Source organism: Neolamprologus brichardi, chromosome 20, assembly GCF_056152115.1.
Source record: "Neolamprologus brichardi isolate AB-2024 chromosome 20, ASM5615211v1, whole genome shotgun sequence".
Taxonomy (NCBI): Eukaryota; Metazoa; Chordata; class Actinopteri; order Cichliformes; family Cichlidae; genus Neolamprologus; species Neolamprologus brichardi.
This window is the reverse complement of record NC_142123.1, coordinates 2,358,612-2,376,702: the sequence shown is the minus strand read 5'-3', so window position 1 is coordinate 2,376,702 and position 18,091 is coordinate 2,358,612. Positions and strand designations below refer to the sequence as shown.

At 41.5% G+C, this 18,091-nt stretch overlaps 1 protein-coding gene across 1 annotated transcript; it reads left to right on the top strand.

The window, feature by feature from the left end:
* The first annotated feature begins 311 nt into the window (after positions 1-311).
* esyt1a (extended synaptotagmin-like protein 1a) lies at positions 312-17,852 on the top strand. The gene is made up of 31 exons (XM_087833464.1): positions 312-1,167; positions 2,028-2,069; positions 3,655-3,789; positions 3,929-4,002; positions 4,243-4,315; positions 4,407-4,496; positions 4,588-4,643; positions 5,682-5,802; positions 6,023-6,199; positions 7,512-7,594; positions 7,764-7,812; positions 8,083-8,172; positions 9,991-10,086; positions 10,165-10,236; positions 10,325-10,411; positions 10,598-10,747; positions 11,766-11,948; positions 12,027-12,203; positions 12,295-12,377; positions 12,464-12,512; positions 12,615-12,704; positions 12,886-12,981; positions 14,072-14,143; positions 14,233-14,319; positions 14,460-14,606; positions 14,782-14,900; positions 16,004-16,099; positions 16,196-16,327; positions 16,419-16,524; positions 16,626-16,675; positions 16,789-17,852. The coding sequence occupies exons 1-31, from the start codon at positions 847-849 to the stop codon at positions 16,814-16,816; spliced, it is 3,231 nt and encodes a 1,076-aa protein (XP_087689590.1). The 5' UTR covers positions 312-846; the 3' UTR covers positions 16,817-17,852.
* The last annotated feature ends 239 nt before the right edge of the window (positions 17,853-18,091 follow it).

The following is an 18,091-nucleotide window of genomic DNA, read 5'->3' as shown; positions in this document are numbered from 1 at the left end:
ATGACATGAACATTTTATTATTAATTATTCTTATTCTTATTGTTTTGTTTTTTTAAACAGTGCGTAATTATTACGCCAGAGTCAGATGGCGCAGATCCCTGAGGTGTCACGACTGTGCCTCCTGGACCCAGTCTGGAAAAAACAAACAAAAACTAAAAACAACAACAACAACACTTCCTGCAGCTGATACAGACTTGTCGATAAAGAAACTGAGCACGTGTTTATCAGTTGTTGGTGCCTTCATGATCATCTGTTAAAGCTGCTGCTGCATACTGCAGTGGGGATGAGCGCTTGCGCGAGCAGGAGGATTTATTCCGGTCATGCAAAGAAAGATAACGGGGTGAGCAGCCTGTGCATTAGACATGCTACTGTGCTCTGGTAGTAGCGTGTCGTTTGGATTAACTGCTACTCTGAATTAAAAGTGTCCCGTGGTGTCTTCCTACACGATAATCATTCGTTCGCTTTGCGTATCGGTAATACGCTCCGCCTGAGCAGTGCATGACGCTACAAGTAAATTCTAGGGTCTGGGTTTCTACTGGATGTGAAGGAGGGCTTGAAGCCAAGCCCGCCCTCTCGAGACGTAGTTCGTGCTTGCACTGCCTTCTCAAGAGCTTTACACGTAAATGCAAGACGGAATAACCCTCAGTGCCCTGCGGAACTGCGCGGTGCACGTCGAAGAAAAGTGACCATGAAGTGACAGTCCTCCGCTCGCCGATTATCGCCGACCTGTCCATGGTTATCGCGGTGAAACGGTAGTGAGTGTTCCCCATCCCTTGCCACTCAAGAAGAAGACGCAGAAGCCGAAAAGCTGAAGACCAGAACGAGCTAGTGAAGTCGGATCTTGCCATGCCAACCGCGGATGCAGAGCCGGGCATCGGCACGGAGCCTCTAGCCCCGGTCTCAGAGAACCAACCCCAGGGTGAACGCGCAGTGAGTGTGCTGTGGTCGTTTGGGAAATGCCTGGGTGCTCTGCTACCAGTGTACCTGGCCGGATATTACGGCCTCAGCGTCAGCATTGTTCTATTCGGTCTGGTGATCTACATGGGATGGAAACACGGGCGACAAGAGAAAGTGATGAGGCTCAAGTCTGCTATGTACCTCCTGGACAACGAGAGGGAATTCACCACTCAAACGGTTTTCAGAGCCAAAAGAGATTTGCCTCCCTGGGTGAGTACTGACACCCCCTCTGTTAGGGTCATTCTCTGCAGAGTGCATCACGCGCCACATCTGCCACAAATGTCAGGCTGATACTTCTGGCAATATTATTCATTTTTATAGTTCTTCAAGTGAAAACACGAGGTCAGGTCGGCTTTTACTTCATGGCACTCTCACGAATAGCAGCGATAGTTAATAACGTTGATATGCGCAGGAGAATCCTTCTGATTAATTTCCCAATATTTAGATATTCCTGAACTGCCTGGGGAAGTAGTCTGAACTGCTGCCTTCTCACAGAGTGTGAACTAATATGTCATGATGATGACTTTAGAGGAACTTGTGAAACAGCAACAGCAATCTGTGATTCTAGTGAAAAATCATTTCATCCAGTGGTATGAGAAATTCTCCGTGGGCTTTCCTCTTCCCGTTTCGCTACTGTTGACCTTATCTGGCTCCTAAAAAACCTGATGAGTCATAAACAACATTCACAGCAGAAGCAAAGACCACCATATCTGGAAAGAGAGCCGGAGGGTGTGTGTGTGTGTGTGTGTGTGTGTGTGTGTGTGTGTGTGTGTGTATGTGTGTGTGTGTGTGTGTGTGTGTCTGTGTGTGTGTGTGTGTGTGTGTCCTTGTGATGTTAAATGTGCATCATGCGGTTTATGGTTTCCTGAAATATTTTTAGTGACAATATTAGTGTTACTTGTTGTTTTTTCTCTTTTTTTAGCTTTAACATATATGTGCACACTCTTAGTAGAAATAAGACGATGTAACAAAGAAAAAGTGCATTTAAATTAATCTCTTTGTATCAATTTCTGTTCAAATAAAAAAAGTAAACAAAAACAATAATATTTTATTTACACTATTGTTCACAGGTCAACTTTCCAGATGTGGAAAAAGTTGAGTGGGTCAATAAGGTATGTTTTTTTTAATTTCCTGCATAACTTTGCATGTGTTGATTTCTATGAGAAATTCATATTTCTTTTTAAAATATCTGGTTCAGCAACTCTTTGCATGATTTCTTCATTTGATGTCTCAGCAAAGCAAAGGAAGCTGCAAAAAACCCAAACTGAAGATAAGGCATTCACGATTCGCTTGATTGACTCGTACATTAGCTTCAGTGTCTCCAATTTAATATGAAGATAAAGAGCGCTTGTGTGGACTTTGAGGGACCCGGCTCCAGTTGCATGCTCTCCATCAGTGCAGATAATCTGCTGGTGTGATTAAGAGGCAGAGAGAGTGGCCGGGATCATATCACAGCTTCTTTGTCTCTGTCAGTGCAGCAGCGTCACGTAGGCACAGAGAAAGCGTGGATGTGAATACTAATAATACAAAACACCCATTTGGAGGAGGAAAAATACAATGAAGTCGATGACAGAAGCCCAGACTGTGGGACAGCAATTTGCTGGACTCATCTGTCACCCGGCCCACGTCTCTCGCCTGCAGCTTTCCTGACACATGACCCAGCACCTCACGTCCAGCTGTAAAGAAGCCGAGGCAGCCTCAAAATGTTCTCACCTTTTGTTGCATGTGTGAATTTTAAAAAGTAGTGCATGCATGTGCATATGAAAAACAATGTACAGAGTTGCACTGTTATAAGCATGTCCGTGAGTGTAACATAAATAATGCACAGGTGAGCTGCAAAATGTTAGTAATGACTAGTGACAGTGTAGTCACAGTGTAGAGGTCAGATTGGTAAACTAAAAGGATTTGGCACCACTGCTGCACTTCTCTCACTGTCATGCTGAAGATAACACCAGTGTGATGCTCTGTGGACTGATAAGACTGGTGAAAGTAAGGCATCACACGGACTCCCTGTAAATATATTAAATTAAATTTACTGCACTAATGTTTTACTCTACAGACCAACAATTTATTAATTATTTTCTTAAGACTTGGGTGGCTCTCAATAAGAAAGTCCTGGATGTAAATACCTGGAGTTTGCATGTTCTCCCCATGTCTGCACGGGTTCGCTCTCTAGTCAACCTCTTGTCCCATTACTCCCATCAATTTTCTTTGAAATCTTTGAAAGTTTTACGAACAGACAAACCAAACCTATTACATCACCTCCCTGACAGAGTTAATAACATTAGAATGCAACCCACATCCTCACTTGAACTTGTTACATTGATATAGATTGCATTCTAATCTGATTAACAAGGACGTTGTGCAATTGGTGTGGTTTGTCTGTTTGTTAGCAGAGGTGGGGCTCGATCTAGAATTGTGTTTTCATAATTGCAAGGATGGGCACTATTGGACATTTTGCCTAATATGTGAAGAAATGAAAAATAGGAAACATTGTTTGATGTCTTGTTGGGAAAATATAAAATAATCTTAATCCAGATGTCCTTCAATGTATGCAATCCTCGGTGCGTGGTGTGAAGGGAGCTTTGTTTTCCTCAGTGTAGGTATGCAATCTCATACTGCTCTTTTAGAGGTAGGTTTTCTTTTCCTTATTAATACATACAAACCTTCCCAGTGGCCATGTGTTGTGTTCTGCAGATCCTGCAGCAGGCTTGGCCCTTTATCGGCCAGTATCTGGAGAAGTTACTTGTGGAAATCATTGCTCCTGCCATCCGTACTTCCAGCATCCATCTGCAGACTCTGAGCTTCACCAAGGTTAACATAGGCGACAAGGTATCTGAGCGGCCTGTCACACACACCCACACACACAGCAATTTCAGTTTGTTACAGTTGACTTTTTCTGCTAATGCTGTGTCATCAAGTCTCTGTCAGTCTTGTTTGCTTTGTTTAATAGCAGCTGCTGTGTTCACAGGCGCTGAAGGTGGCTGGCGTAAAGGCTCATACGGAAAACGATAAGAGACAAGTTATGTTGGATTTGTACTTAAGGTAATCCAACACATCTGCGATTAGTTTCATGTGTTATCCCTCTGTCTACCTGCCTAAATAGTCGGTCAAGTCAAATGCTAAAATGTTCTTGAAGTGTTCTAAAGCTTCTTGCAAGGGCTTGAACAACAGAACAGTGTTTACTTAATACAGAATAAGAAAACAGCTCCGTCACAACTCGCACAAGCTGCTTCCTTTGTTTAAACACTTGTCTTCAGATCTGTCACTTCCCTTCTGTTACAGCTATGCCGGTGATGTTGAGATCAATGTTGAAATCAAAAAGTACTTTTGCAAAGCTGGAGTAAAAGGAGTCCAGGTACGAGAAGAATCACTGGGATACTCTCACATTGCTGCTGTAATTACGTGGCCTGAAAACACATTTTCAGAATCTAATTTTCTCTTTGCAGCTTCACGGGATGCTGCGTGTGATCCTCGAGCCTCTGATTGGAAACATACCGCTGGTTGGAGCTGTCACAATGTTCTTCATTCGCAGGCCTGTGAGTGTTTTTTTGTTTAATGACTTTGCACTTTGCAGTAATGCGAGGCCCTTTACTTATGCATGTCTATTTGTCTGTATCATGTGTGTAGAAACTGGACATCAACTGGACTGGACTTACCAACCTCTTGGATATCCCTGGATTGAAGTGAGTCTATATGATGGAGTTGATCTTTATGCTCACTCGAGTTGCACGTTATGGATCTTATTTACACGTTTCAGAGAGGTTATTGTTTATTTAGCCGCTGGTAGTACCGAGGCTTTTCTTGGAATTAAACTGAACTCCAAAACAAACAGATCAGAGCTGAAGAGCCTATCTGTTCCCTGGCAGCTCTGTGTGGTCGCGTCCTTAAAGGATAATGTTGGTAACAGCTTCCGTTTTTATTCTTGTCAGCAAACTCTATGAAATTACAAGAAAAAAAGAGTAAATGATCCACTGTAGCTTATTTATCTGTTTCTATGCATATCCATTGCTACCAAAAAACTCTTAAAAAAACAGTGTGTGTAGTTCTTGGGTAGGTTGACATGTTACTCCTCTAAAACAAACAGTGCATCTTATTATAAGTAATTCCTTCTAAGACGTTCCTGGTGCAGTATTGAAAAGTACTTCTTCATTAACAAACTACACAATACATTAATAAAGATTTTCAACTACTAGTGCCTTCATTTATATTTGGGGGATTTCAAGTCTTGTTCTGGGAATTCTTCAGCAACAATCAGACAAAAATGTGGACAATAACAACCTCATTATTTATGTTTCTAGACTTTAATCACAATGTACTGTGTGTAGTTTTATATAGAAGGCATCGTCTCACCAGTGGGATAGATTGTCAGTTCATATTCAGTGTGCTTATGTGTTTGCTGGCTTATTCTGCTCTGTGTGGAATAAACAGTAAAGTGTACTTTTGCAGAAAAAAACAAACAATAAAAGTAAACATAGAATTAAAGCATTGTCAGAGGCGTAAATGTATTTCTGATACAGCATCAGTATTCCCTTTGGCAATGCTTTTAATCCTTCAGTCTGCATAACTCTAAGAAATCTCCTCGTCTTTAAGCAGCGGGTGTTTCTGTTTTGTTCTGTTGCTGGTTTTCATGCTTTCTTTTTATGCATGGACAGATGCACATAACCTGTGTCTGTATGTGCCTCCCTGTGCGTGCCCAACATCATCCTTGCATTCATTTGCAGTGCCATGTCGGACACTATGATAATGGATGCAATTGCCTCCCACCTGGTGCTCCCCAATCGTCTCACTATCCCCTTGGTGGCCGACCTGCACGTTGCGCAGCTCCGCTCCCCTCTCCCAAGGGTAACTGTCTCAGTGACGAATGACCTTTTCAAACTACATAGACCGATGCAGATGTGTGTGTGATCGTCATATTAGCTGCAAACACATAGACTTAAGGCCGTACAGTAAATATAACGCATGCCATCGAATTTTGTGGCGATACCAGTCGACAAACCTTTTGATTTTATTTTTGTATCCCTGTTTTGTTTTTTGTTTTTTTGCATGTTTACGCACATGCTAGGGAGTCGTGCGTATTCACCTGCTGGAGGCTGAGGACCTGACCGCCAAGGACACGGTCATCAAGGGTTTAATCGATGGGAAGTCAGACCCGTACGCTGTGCTGCGTGTTGGAACCCAGATTTTCACCTCTCATCACGTCGACAGCAACCTGAACCCGCAGTGGAGGGAGATGTATGAGGTGAGAGGGCTGCGCGTACGGAATATATACCCTGTGTAAAGAAACAGGAGATATATGGCTTTGCCTTGACATTGCAGCACAGCTCCTCCAACCAATTTATGTGCCAAAAGCTATAGGTTCATGTTGGTGTCCTTGCTTCGTAGGGATTGCAGTAAGTCCTTGATAGTAAGTATGTCACCGGTGCTTCTAAGATAAACAGCTTTGAGGAGATTTTATCGAGTTCTGCAGGAAGCTGCTGTGTCACAGATAAGCAAGAATTGTGAAAACTGCTTGCTCAGAACATGTTTATCTTTTCAATTCAAGCCATGAACTAAATAGATATGAAATTATATACATATATTTGCCTACCACAGTAGTGAGGAGTTCTTGCCATTGTGTTGTTTGCATGCTCTTTTGTATGCCATGTGTGGTTTTATCTACGCCATTCTTGTGTAAGATCAGAACTACCAGCTTAATATTGTGCACTTTCCCCATGTGCTGCATAAAGAGCTCTAACTAGGACATTGGACACTAGACCTTTGTAGGTGGCACTGGGACATTGGCTGCAGATCCTTTGGAATATGGGTTTAAAGGTGGGGGCTGGATTTGATCGGAGTGGGATACGGGGAGTTTAGGCCCTAATTTTCTTGTTTTTTGACCATTTTTGAGCAGCTTTTCAATTCAATTCAATTCAGTTCAGTTCAATTCAATTCAATTTTATTTATATAGCGCCAAATCACAACAAATGTCGCCTCAAGGCGCTTCATAGATACAGAGAAAAACCCAACAATCATATGACCCCCTATGAGCAGCACTTTGGCGACAGTGGGAAGGAAAAACTCCCTTTTAACAGGAAGAAACCTCCAGCAGAACCAGGCTCAGGGAGGGGCGGGGCCTTCTGCTGCGACCGGTTGGGGTGAGAGAAGGAAGACAGGATAAAGACATGCTGTGGAAGAGAGACAGAGGTTAATAACAGATATGATTCAATGCAGAGAGGTCTGTTAACACATAGTGAGTGAGAAAGGTGACTGGAAAGGAAAAACTCAATGCATCATGGGAATCCCCCGGCAACCCTTTTGTGCTGTGGCAGTAATCATTATCCTGCTCGGGAATACCACCACTGTTGGAGACTACCATTGGCACTGGCTGGAGGGTGGGGCCCATTTAAGAGGGTAGCACATATTAAAGTAACACAAGGTTTCCCAGTAGAACCTTGTCGCTGTTACGCACTTCGCTTGCTTGTGGTTTTAATGTTGTGGCTGATTGGTGTATATATTTGTGTATCTGTTGTGTGTGTTGTGTATTTGTCCATTTATGTGTGTGTGTGTGTCAGGTGATTGTCCATGAAGTACCTGGTCAGGAGTTGGAAGTGGAAGTATTTGACAAAGACCCAGACCAGGATGACTTCCTGGGGAGGTAGCTTATTCGTTTTCATTCATTTACTCTGTCTCTATGTGCTCCTCGTGCCATTTCCATAACTGCTTTTGCGATGTCGGGCCACGATTCTGCTGAAATTTGAACAGCTTGGTCTCATTTATTCTGGGATTGATCAATTTTTTTCTGTTTCTATCTGTTTCTCTTCTAGGGTCAAAATTGATCTTGATATTGTAAAGAAGGCCAGAGTTGTGGATGATGTGAGTAGCGACGCTTGGGAGGTTTCTGACTTAAAAGTTGCATTTTTTTTTCTCTGTCTCAGTAAACAAATTGTGAAATTGTTTTGACCTGAAAAATGGGATGAAACAGTGCAGCATAACGGTTAGCATGTGACACCGGAGACACCCACGTGGCTCCTCGTGATCTGCTCTTGTTACGCCACCTTCAGTTCTGCCATCCTGCTCAGGCTCAAGAATTCAGCCAGATAAAAACAAAATGTTTGTGTAATGAGCCCTCTGTTTTTTACACAGTGGTTCGATCTGAGGGACGTTGCATCTGGCAGTGTTCACCTCCGGCTTGAGTGGCTCTCTCTGCTGTCCTCTGCTGACAGACTGAGTGAGGTGAGGCTACAGCAGAGTCTAACGCTCTTGTTTCCTCAGTGCTGTGCAGTGACCGTGATCATTGTTTTTTCTGTCTTCTTATATTCTTGCCATGTAATCTTTGGTTTTATTTCATAATATGATAAAAAACTGGAAATACAGACTGGAAAGGACGATCAGCCTGAGAACTCTAAGGTTAAACAGGACCAGCGGCCTCTACTATCAAAAGATCAATTTTTGAGCAGTTTGAGTGTAGCCACAAAACACAAACGTTAGCCATAGGCATGCATGTGTGTGTCTGTTTCTATGTGCGAGCCATGCAACAGACTGCTGACATGTCTAGGATGTAGAATAGAATAGAATAGAATAGAATTCAACTTTATTGTCATTGCACATGCACAGGTACAGGGCAACGAAATGCAGTTTGCATCCATCCAGAAGTGCTTTAGCCGTGATGTAGATATATATTAGCAATAATATAGATATGTAAGTATATTACAGAAATGGGTCTATTATGGTATGTTATAATGTACACGGTATGAAGTATGTTATGAATATTCTATAACTATAAGTATGTACAGGCTATGAACAGGATATAAATATGAAATAAAAAACTATACAGAATCTGAGATATACAGTTATACAGAAATGTGAACTATGCAAGTTATAAACAGTTGTAGGATTAAAAATTATTGTATGTAGAGAATGATTATTTACACAGAGCTATACAGTAGTGCAGTTAAGAGGCTGTATAAAGTGCTAGTGGTTGTGAGTGGTGGTTCAGTCCATGTTATTATTGTGTGTTTGAGGGTACGGTTGTCCATTGTGTGTGTGTGTACGCTGCCTCTCAACCAATGACATCTGGGATAAGCAGTTAGTGAGTGCAAAGAGTCATGGCAGGATCTACTGCATGCATGGAGAACAGATGTGAACGATAACTGACCAATGGAAGAGCTTGTTCTTTAGTTCAATCCCAAACTGTGAACACACATTGTAAATGACTGCAGTATAACTGGTTATCACATTGCTCTGACTTATATCCCCAATGCTAATATTAAATGTAACTGTTAGAAGGGTCCCTGTTCTGTTGTATGTGGAAAGAGACGTCACATACATCTATGTGAAGAGATGCTCTTAAACCTAATTTGAACTTATTGAATATTTGTGCAGAGGGTTTGTGATGCCAGGACTTTACTTGCCACAGTGTGTATAGCAAACAAACAACTTGTGTAATTTCACACTTGCTTAAGGAAATAACCAAAGTGATTGCACAAAACCGCACAAAAAAACAAGCTAGAAAACATTTCATCTGTAATTTTCTGAAGAAGAATACTGAAGTAGGTCAGTGGCAGGAAGACCTGAATTCTTTTCTTAATATCATTATTTATTATTCACTCTATACGTGTCACCTAGCGATGCTGAATGCACCTTCTTGTTGTTTCTACTGTCAAATTCAAAATACTAATAATTGAATAATAGAGTCATGTTTGAAAAAACAAATGGAGAATGGGAAGAACCACAATCATAGATAAAATGATTTCCTTTTATTATTATTTTTTAAATTTGTCAAAGGAGCCACTAGAGACGAGCGCAGATGAGTCGTCTGCTGTCTTAAACTGCACGTTTACTACAACTACAAGAATCCATCCAGTTATTTATTGATTAACCGTCACAGATCACAAAATGAAAAGTTTAACTCGTACACACCAGAACAAAATACTGTGACACATCAAACTGCTATTTTTCACCCATATAATAGCAGGAAAGATGTTTTAAAAAATAACTACTGGTAGGACACTGGACTTTTGCTCACATGTTTTTCTTTTATTCTTCTACCAGGTGATTGCGAAGAACCAGAATTTGACCAGTAAGGTGGCTGAACCTCCGTCTGCTGCCATCCTAGCTGTCTATCTCGATCAGGCTTATGAGCTGCCTGTAAGAGCATCACAGTTTGATTTATGTGGGATTCAGTTTTGTTCTGTTACCCAAACTGATCTGTTTCAAATGTCATAGATGAGAAAAGGTAATAAGGACCCAAGCCCGATGGTACAGATTTCTGTTCAGGATAAAACTAAAGAGAGCAAGGTAAGAGTGATGAGATGAAGAGTAGCTAGTGATGAATACCTCCCTCCGGCCTCTGGACATTGTTAATGATTTATTCTTGCATTTGCAGACTTGCTACGGTACAACCAGCCCAGTGTGGGAAGATGCTTTTACCTTCTTCATTAAGGATCCTCACAAACAAAATATCGACATTCAGGTGAGTCATCCTCAGTAGCAACCGAACTCACTCATTAAGCTAGCTGCTGAGAGTTGAGGTATAGCTGTATACCTAATACCTTTCCATCTGTTTAAATTCAGACTTGATGTATTTTCTATAAACTGCACTCTCCTCCTTACTTTGCCTTTCTTATAACCCTAACTCGACCTTTTTTGTTTCAATCAGGTAAAAGATGACGACCGAGCTCTGTCCTTGGGCAGTCTAAAAATCCCTCTGGCCCGTCTTGTCGGGGTGCCCGAGCTCACCATGGATCAGTGGTTCCAGTTGGAGAATTCGGGTTCAGCCAGCCGCATCTTCATCAAAATCGTGCTGAGGGTTGGTATTTCACATACACAAATACTTAAGCACTTATTTTGTGCACAGACTTTAATGGGTAGCTTGCTTTAATAAATTAATACCTGAAGATGCCTTAAGCAGTGAGATATGAACTCCAATGTTCATATCAAATGTCCAAAGCAAATTCCCACCATAAGTCATAGGGGTGGGGTAAAAAATGGATACTGTGTAGTATGGTGATATTTTGTTTGCTAATAATGTATGGATACAGGGACAGCAGAAATCGATATTTTGTTACAAAAAAGGTTTTTGTGCTCTGACTTCAGAGCATGTTGATCCTTTTTCTGAGCAAGAATCCTGACATTCCTTCACTGTCCAAATGTGTTTAACTTGTTTTTGGCAGCAATAAACATGACAGTTTACTTATTTTAATTTAAGACATGTTTTATTTTAATGAAATTTAAAACTTTTTATATTTTGTTTTAATTTACTTTCAAATTCTTCAGTTGCTGAAGGGGCTGCATAGTTTTCATAAACTGCATAGTTCAGAATAGCTATAATTGTACCAGATGGTTGATTCAGTTAAGTTGGACTAGACTGTAATACAAACCGTTCAGTTTGTCAACAATAAAACTGAAATGAGAGAAAGACTGAGTGTGAGACTTTGATATTAGAGAAAATGAATATTGATAAAGTTTACCTTTATGTACAGAATCTGAATATCGCCAAATATTTTTAAAAAATTGCAATAATATCGTATCGTGCATTAAGTATTGTGATAATATCGTATCGTGGGATGTATGGTGATTCCCACCTCTAATAAGTCAGAATTTTGGGTTATTATCGAAAAATGTTGAAATTCTTATCTGTTTTTTATGAGAAAATAACTTGAAATTAAGAAAACAATATGAAATTTTGATATAAGCCAAATCTTTGACTTATGGAAGCAGTGGCAGAAATTCTATATAAAGCTGTGAACCTCTTTTTTGATCATCACAGGGAATAAAACATCACTGTTTGGTTCTCACTGTTGCTCATATCTCTTGTTTCCTGATAGGTTTTGTGGCTAAGTGATGATGCCAGTCCTACAACTCCTTCTCCTCGCCCCACAGACCTTGGGTCTACATCAGCTCAGGGGGGAACTACATCGAACCAGAACCCTTCAGGACCCGGTGGGTCGACTAAACCTCAGCCAACACGACCACAGCACACCACCCCCGATCCAGAATTCGGAACTGAGGTAATAAAGTGAAAAAGCTGCAGACAGCACTTTAATACACATACTCCAAAAACACCCACACCCACTGTCTGCCTGCAGGGAGTGTTGCGAATCCATCTGGTGGAGGCCCAAAACCTGATTGCCAAGGACAACTTTATGGGTGGCATGGTGAAGGGGAAGAGCGACCCCTACGTGAAGATTCGTGTCGGGGGTATAACCTTCCGCAGCCACACCATCAAAGAGAACCTCAACCCTGTCTGGAACGAACTCTACGAGGTGCTGTCACTTTTAAAAGTTTCACTTAGATATTCTATCCATCTGCTCAGATTATTAGATGACAAATACTTGATTTATTTTCCCTGTTTAGGTTATTTTGACCCAACTTCCAGGTCAAGAAATCCAGTTTGAGTTGTTTGATAAGGACATTGATCAGGATGACTTCCTGGGAAGGTGAGTCCTGACGTGAACATTTCTGACTAGTTTGTTTTTAAACCTGCTGAAAAATGAAGGATAAAATTTTGTGCCTTTTTTTGCAGGTTCAAACTCAGCCTACGAGACATCATCAGCGCACGATACACCGATACGGTGTGTGCCATTATTAAAAAGACGTGACCATATAATACAGCAAATATTTACATTTGTGTTCTTATCATAACTTTCATTTTTTTTGTAATACTTTTGTTTCAGTGGTACACTCTAAATGATGTGAAGTCTGGTCGAGTTCACCTGATGCTGGAGTGGCTGCCGAGGGTCTCCGACCTCTCCAGACTGGAGCAGGTTCAGTATTTCTATTTCCCATTGTCTAATGACTTGGACGCGCCAAGCTAAATACACTTACAGTTAAATAAAATACACAAAAGATTTTGTGCTAGTGCTGCATGAAACATGAACCGCTAGCTTCCTATTTCAAGTGTCTTCCTGAAACGCTCTCTCCTGTCTTTGCCCCTCGTTTCTACAGATCCTGCAGTACCAGTCCCTGCAGTCTTTCCAAAACAAGGTGGTGCCGTCAGCCGCTCTGGTGTTTGTGTACGTGGAGCGTGCCCACGGCCTTCCGGTGAGACCACATCGATGAGTGTTTATGGTCATTTTTTTAACATTTTGCTTCCAATGAGCCAGACTTTCCAATGAGCAATCGTTCTAGAGACTTTCTGGAGGTCTTAAAAAGTTTTTCTTTGGACATTGGCTGTTTCTTTCAGACTTTTTCAGTTTGCTGTGCCTGGTCATTTCAGAAGAATGCATTTTTGTGTTTGTTTAGCCACAAACACTTGTCTATATTTTAAGCATAAAAAAGTACCTATTTCAAGGATGAACCAGTATTTTAAATGGTAAACTGACCGGTGCTTTTATAGCTCTTTTCTACTCTGCCTGTGCACTCAAAGGGCCATATACAACTAGTCTCAGTGACACCCATTCACATGCTTCTTCAAAACCAAGTGCTTTCTCTCTGTCACACACGTTCATAGAGGAAACTGGGGTTAGTATCTTGGCCAAGAATATTTGGCAAGCAGTTGACACCAACGTACCAACTGGTAGGTGACCTGCTCGAACTCCTGAGCTACAGCCCTGCAGTTGTGTCTATACGTACTATAACAGATAACAATTTGCTTTAACAGAACCGATTTTAAATTGTATCTGTGGGAACTATTTGACTCGCAGCCCATTTATTTTACTCTAAGAAAAACGGTTATAAGTCATTCCCAAAGAGCTATTAGCTTCACATGGTGGCACGACATCGCCTTAAAAATATCTGAGGAAACTGGACTAGTGGAGGACAAAAGAGGAAGTGGCATGCCACAATCATGCACTGTGTTGCTCAGCAGAGCGGTGCAACAGTGAGTGTCTACAGTTGTCTTTAAAACACAGTGGTGGAATTATGAATGCAGAAATGTACCAACAGAGAACAGAACAAAAGGCAGCCAACATCCAAAGAAGAGCTTTGAACGTCCTTTAAGAAGCCTGGAGAACCATTCCTGCAGTCTGCTTAAAGACATGACAAGAAAGCCTAAGAGTGTTCAAGCTGTGTCACATCAAATATTGACTTTCAAGCTGGTTAGACAGACTACAAACTGTTTCTGTCTCATATTTCCACGCCGATGCTGTTGCTTACAGTTCCTGTAGTGCAGTGTAATCATTTGTTATTTCAGCTGAAGAAGAATGGAAAGGAGCCAAAAGTTGGAGCTGAGATTATCCTTAAAAATGTTTCATACAAAACCAAGGTAGGCTCTTAACTCACTAAAGATGTTCACTGAAAATAAAGGGAAAAAATGGTGTTTCACAAAAGTCACATTTATTGTTTGTTTTTAAGGTCTCTGAGCGCTCCACGTCCCCTCGATGGGATGAAGGCTTTCACTTTTTGATTAGTGACCCCAGGAGTGAAATACTCACAGTCAAGGTGCGAGTCATTTTCTATATTTATCTGAATCATGAGGATGCAAAGTAGATGCATTTGATTCACACCGTTTGTTAGGTCATGTACACCAATAAAAGAAATAGAAAATGTGTGCGTTTATTTATGTCTTTGTTTCCTCGTAGCTTTCCCACAGCTGGGGCCAGGCCCTCGGCTCTTTGACACTTCCTCTGAGGGAGGTGCTGGCTGAGACAGACTTGGTTCTGGACCGCTGGCTCAATCTGGATGGAGCGCTGCCAGAGAGCCAGATACTGTTGATGGTCATACTGAAGGTTCTGCAGACAGGCTGCTTATTTCCACTGTGCTGTAGTAGCTTTTCTTGGAGCAATGCTATGCTAAGTGCTTACTGACTGTGTGCCACTATCTAAACTACTCCATGATGTTTATTAAGTCATAATTATTGAGTCATGATTTTTATTCAGTGATTATTTTTAATATACCTTGCAGATCCTGGACACTCAGCTGGCAGTGTGTCGTGGGGCTGTAGGGGAGGGAGGTGTCGATTACGTCATCCCTAAATGGGATCCTTCTCACCTGGACCTCAGACACAGACCTGGATTCTCCATGTGAGTCACACATAGTCAGTGTTGGGAAGGTTACTTTTAAAATGTATTCCATTACAGAATACAGAATACATGCATATTCTGTAACGTATTCCGTTACGTTACTCAATGAGAGTAACGTATTCTGAATACTTTGGATTACTTAATATATTATCATGCTGTTTACAACTACATGAATGTACTATTGCTGTGATTTATTACTGTTACTGAAGGTCCGCGGCTCCGAACCGTAGTAAAGGGACCTCTGGCTAATACCTAATACCTATCTGGCTAATAATATAGTTCGTGTCAGGCTCGTAGCCAAAAACTAGCTTTACTTTGTTGTCTGGGTCACTTTGCTAGCGAGAGACAGAGAGAGACGTTGAAAGGCTGCTCCAACGGAACTTATTGTTTTTGGAGGAAAACACGAACACGGTGTACAGTCGAGTCTTAATAGCTTACTTACAACTGGGCTCGTCAGGCACTCTTCTTGGCTGCAGTGGTTATTATTATATTTACATGCTTCCAGCTCCCGTTTTTGCTCGATGACAGCTCGTACTTTTCCTTTTTCTCCCTCCCTCGCTCACAGACACATAACGTGTATGGCAGTCCATTCTCCCTGCAGCACGGACTACACTGCCCATGATGCTACATTCTTTAGCGCTATACCGGTAGCATTCTGCCTATTAGCTTAGCACAACAACAACAACAAGGCCTCTCTCACCCAGGAAACACGTAGAGAGAGAGCGTCACCCTGTAACCATGGCAACCGTAACGCTGCCGCCTGGAACAACAGAACGTAGCTGTCAAACAAAACCCAAACAGTCCTGACCCGCCACAATATGAAACAGGGAAGTACCGCCGTGTAATCCATTTATTTCAACAAAGTAACTGTATTCTAAATACCACCTTTTTAAACGGTAACTGTAACGGAATACAGTTACTCATATTTTGTATTTTAAATACGTAACGGCGGTACATGTATGTACTCCCCAACACTGCACATAGGGGTATAGTAGTCCTGCTGTGTGGTGCATACCTGCACTGTAAGCGCAGTAATATACTTAAGTGGCTGTCCAAATGACACCCAAATGTAAATAAATATCATTTCTCATCTGTGTCTTTAGGGTGAATGACAACCCAAACTCAGCAGGGCAGGTGAAGCTTACCATCGGTTACTCCATGGAGGAAAACCGGCTTTTCATCACTGTTCACTCCTGCAGGTTTCTATAAGCCATACGTTACCCATCATCATCATCATCACACTGTAAGCAGAGAAAACATCATACGTTGTGGATGTGATCTCTTTATACTGACAGAGCATTGGTAGCGCGTTCCAAGGATGGCGCAGACCCGTATATTTCCTTCATCCTGTTGCCTGACAAGAAGGCTACCACCAAGAGGAAAACTGTGACCAAGAAGAAAGACCTCAGCCCAGAATTCAATGAGAGGCAAGACGAACAAATAGGCTGTGATTATAGCGAAAGAAGTCTGAGGATGAGAGGCTGACCTCTCCCACATTAATCTCGCTTGTTTCTGTAGGTTTGACTTTGACTTATCAGTCGAGGAATCCTCTCAGAGAAGACTGGACCTGTCTGTGAAGAACAGTGTCTCTTTCATCAGCCGAGAGAAGGAGCTTATCGGCAAGGTAATCGGTCACGTCTGAAATTCAGCTCGTCTTTGCCCAAGGTCGTGTAAAATTCTTGGCTTTAATCTCAAGACTCTTCTTCTCTCTCTCGTTGCCTTCAGTTGCAGCTGGACCTGGACCAAATTGACCTCAAGACGGGTGTCACACAGTGGTAACTATTTAACCCTTTCATGCATCAATTATAAGAATCACAGTGAAGTGTTTTTATTCTTCTTTAAGCAGCACAAAAACAATCCATTGTCTTTTCTTTCTTTTTATTTTCAGGTACGACTTGGCAGCAGAGACCAACTAAAAGAATCGATGCCTGATCCTCAGGCTTCTACTTTCAAACATAAGCATTGCTTCTGTGATCTGTGATTTGTGCGTGTGTATATTCAGCTTAAATGGAAATTTCCACCATCAATGGAGAAAAAAATGATGACATATCTGCTCCAGAAAAACAGTCCATCAGTATTTATGAGCAAAACTTTACTTGTCGCTAAATATTCGTGACGTGATAACTGTGCTGAATCCATTCTGTCTCAGGCAGATATTTAAGCTGAATAAATATTTGATAATAACGCAACTATGTTGCTCGACAAACCAAGGTTATGTGTGTTTAAAGCATGCAAAAAGTCCTCTTGCATTTTAGCTTTAAAAGGGCTTATATATTTGTCCAATTTCCAAAGGTACGACAACATTTTACGGATCCAACGAAACGGAAAAACATTTATTTGAATTTTATTTTTTACTGTCTCCAAACAGTTCCTGTTATGGCTTTGCTTATGTGGGTTTATATTACTGCCATAAGTATTTCAAAACTGTGCACAGTTCGTCAGTGTTTAAGAAATATGTTCCAGATGAAGTTTTATATGTTTTAACCAGAACTTTCTGAATGTTCATTTTTTAAATCAAAGTGTTACAAGCCTTCACCGTCAAATTACCACTGAGAGCAGAGGTACGATACTGTACGCAGTCTTAATCACTGTGCTTTTACCAAGAGAAAACTTTGTAGATGTTTTGTCCAGAGCTCCTTTGTGTTTTTACGTGTTTGTAGTCCTAAATGCAAATGGCTGATGGCTTACAGTCATGTTTATGCTTTATTTTTACACGCAAAACCCTTTTTGACCTCACGAGAAGCAGATTATTGTATACCTGTTCCGGGACAGCTTCCATGTCCCATCATGTCTCACCTCACTGCAGACACTTAGACACTGATTTGTGGTAAAGGGTGAAAAAAAAACAGAGTGTCAGAAGTAAAAAGGAAAACTGCTGTGCTTTGATAATTTCAACATATCATCATGCATCTGCTAAAGCTGCTGATTAAACTTTGCACTCCTGTGAATCCAGCCAGCTTTGTCATCTATTTATTTCTATGATCTTTCTTGTCTTGGCAATTTCTTGCCAGCAGGTCGCGATAAAGTGCTGACAATTGGCTTTTCCGTCCAGCTGTATGCAGGCTCACTGCTTACAGATGTGAGGGGCGGGAGGGACGGAGACAGATTGCAATGACTGACGTGCAGTCAGACCAACGGGAGGCATGCCACCCCCAATGCGGGCAGGACTCTAGAAGAAAACCCTGAGCTCT

What these genes read in the sequence shown, in the direction of transcription:
- esyt1a (XM_087833464.1), top strand. Translation starts at nt 847, where the DNA reads ATGCCAACCGCGGATGCAGAGCCGGGCATCGGCACGGAGCCTCTAGCC. An exon ending in AGGCCAGAGTTGTGGATGAT is followed by an intron (nt 7,813 to 8,082) that starts GTGAGTAGCGAC and finishes TTTTTTACACAG; the next exon opens with TGGTTCGATCTGAGGGACGT. An exon ending in ATAAAACTAAAGAGAGCAAG is followed by an intron (nt 10,237 to 10,324) that starts GTAAGAGTGATG and finishes TTGCATTTGCAG; the next exon opens with ACTTGCTACGGTACAACCAG.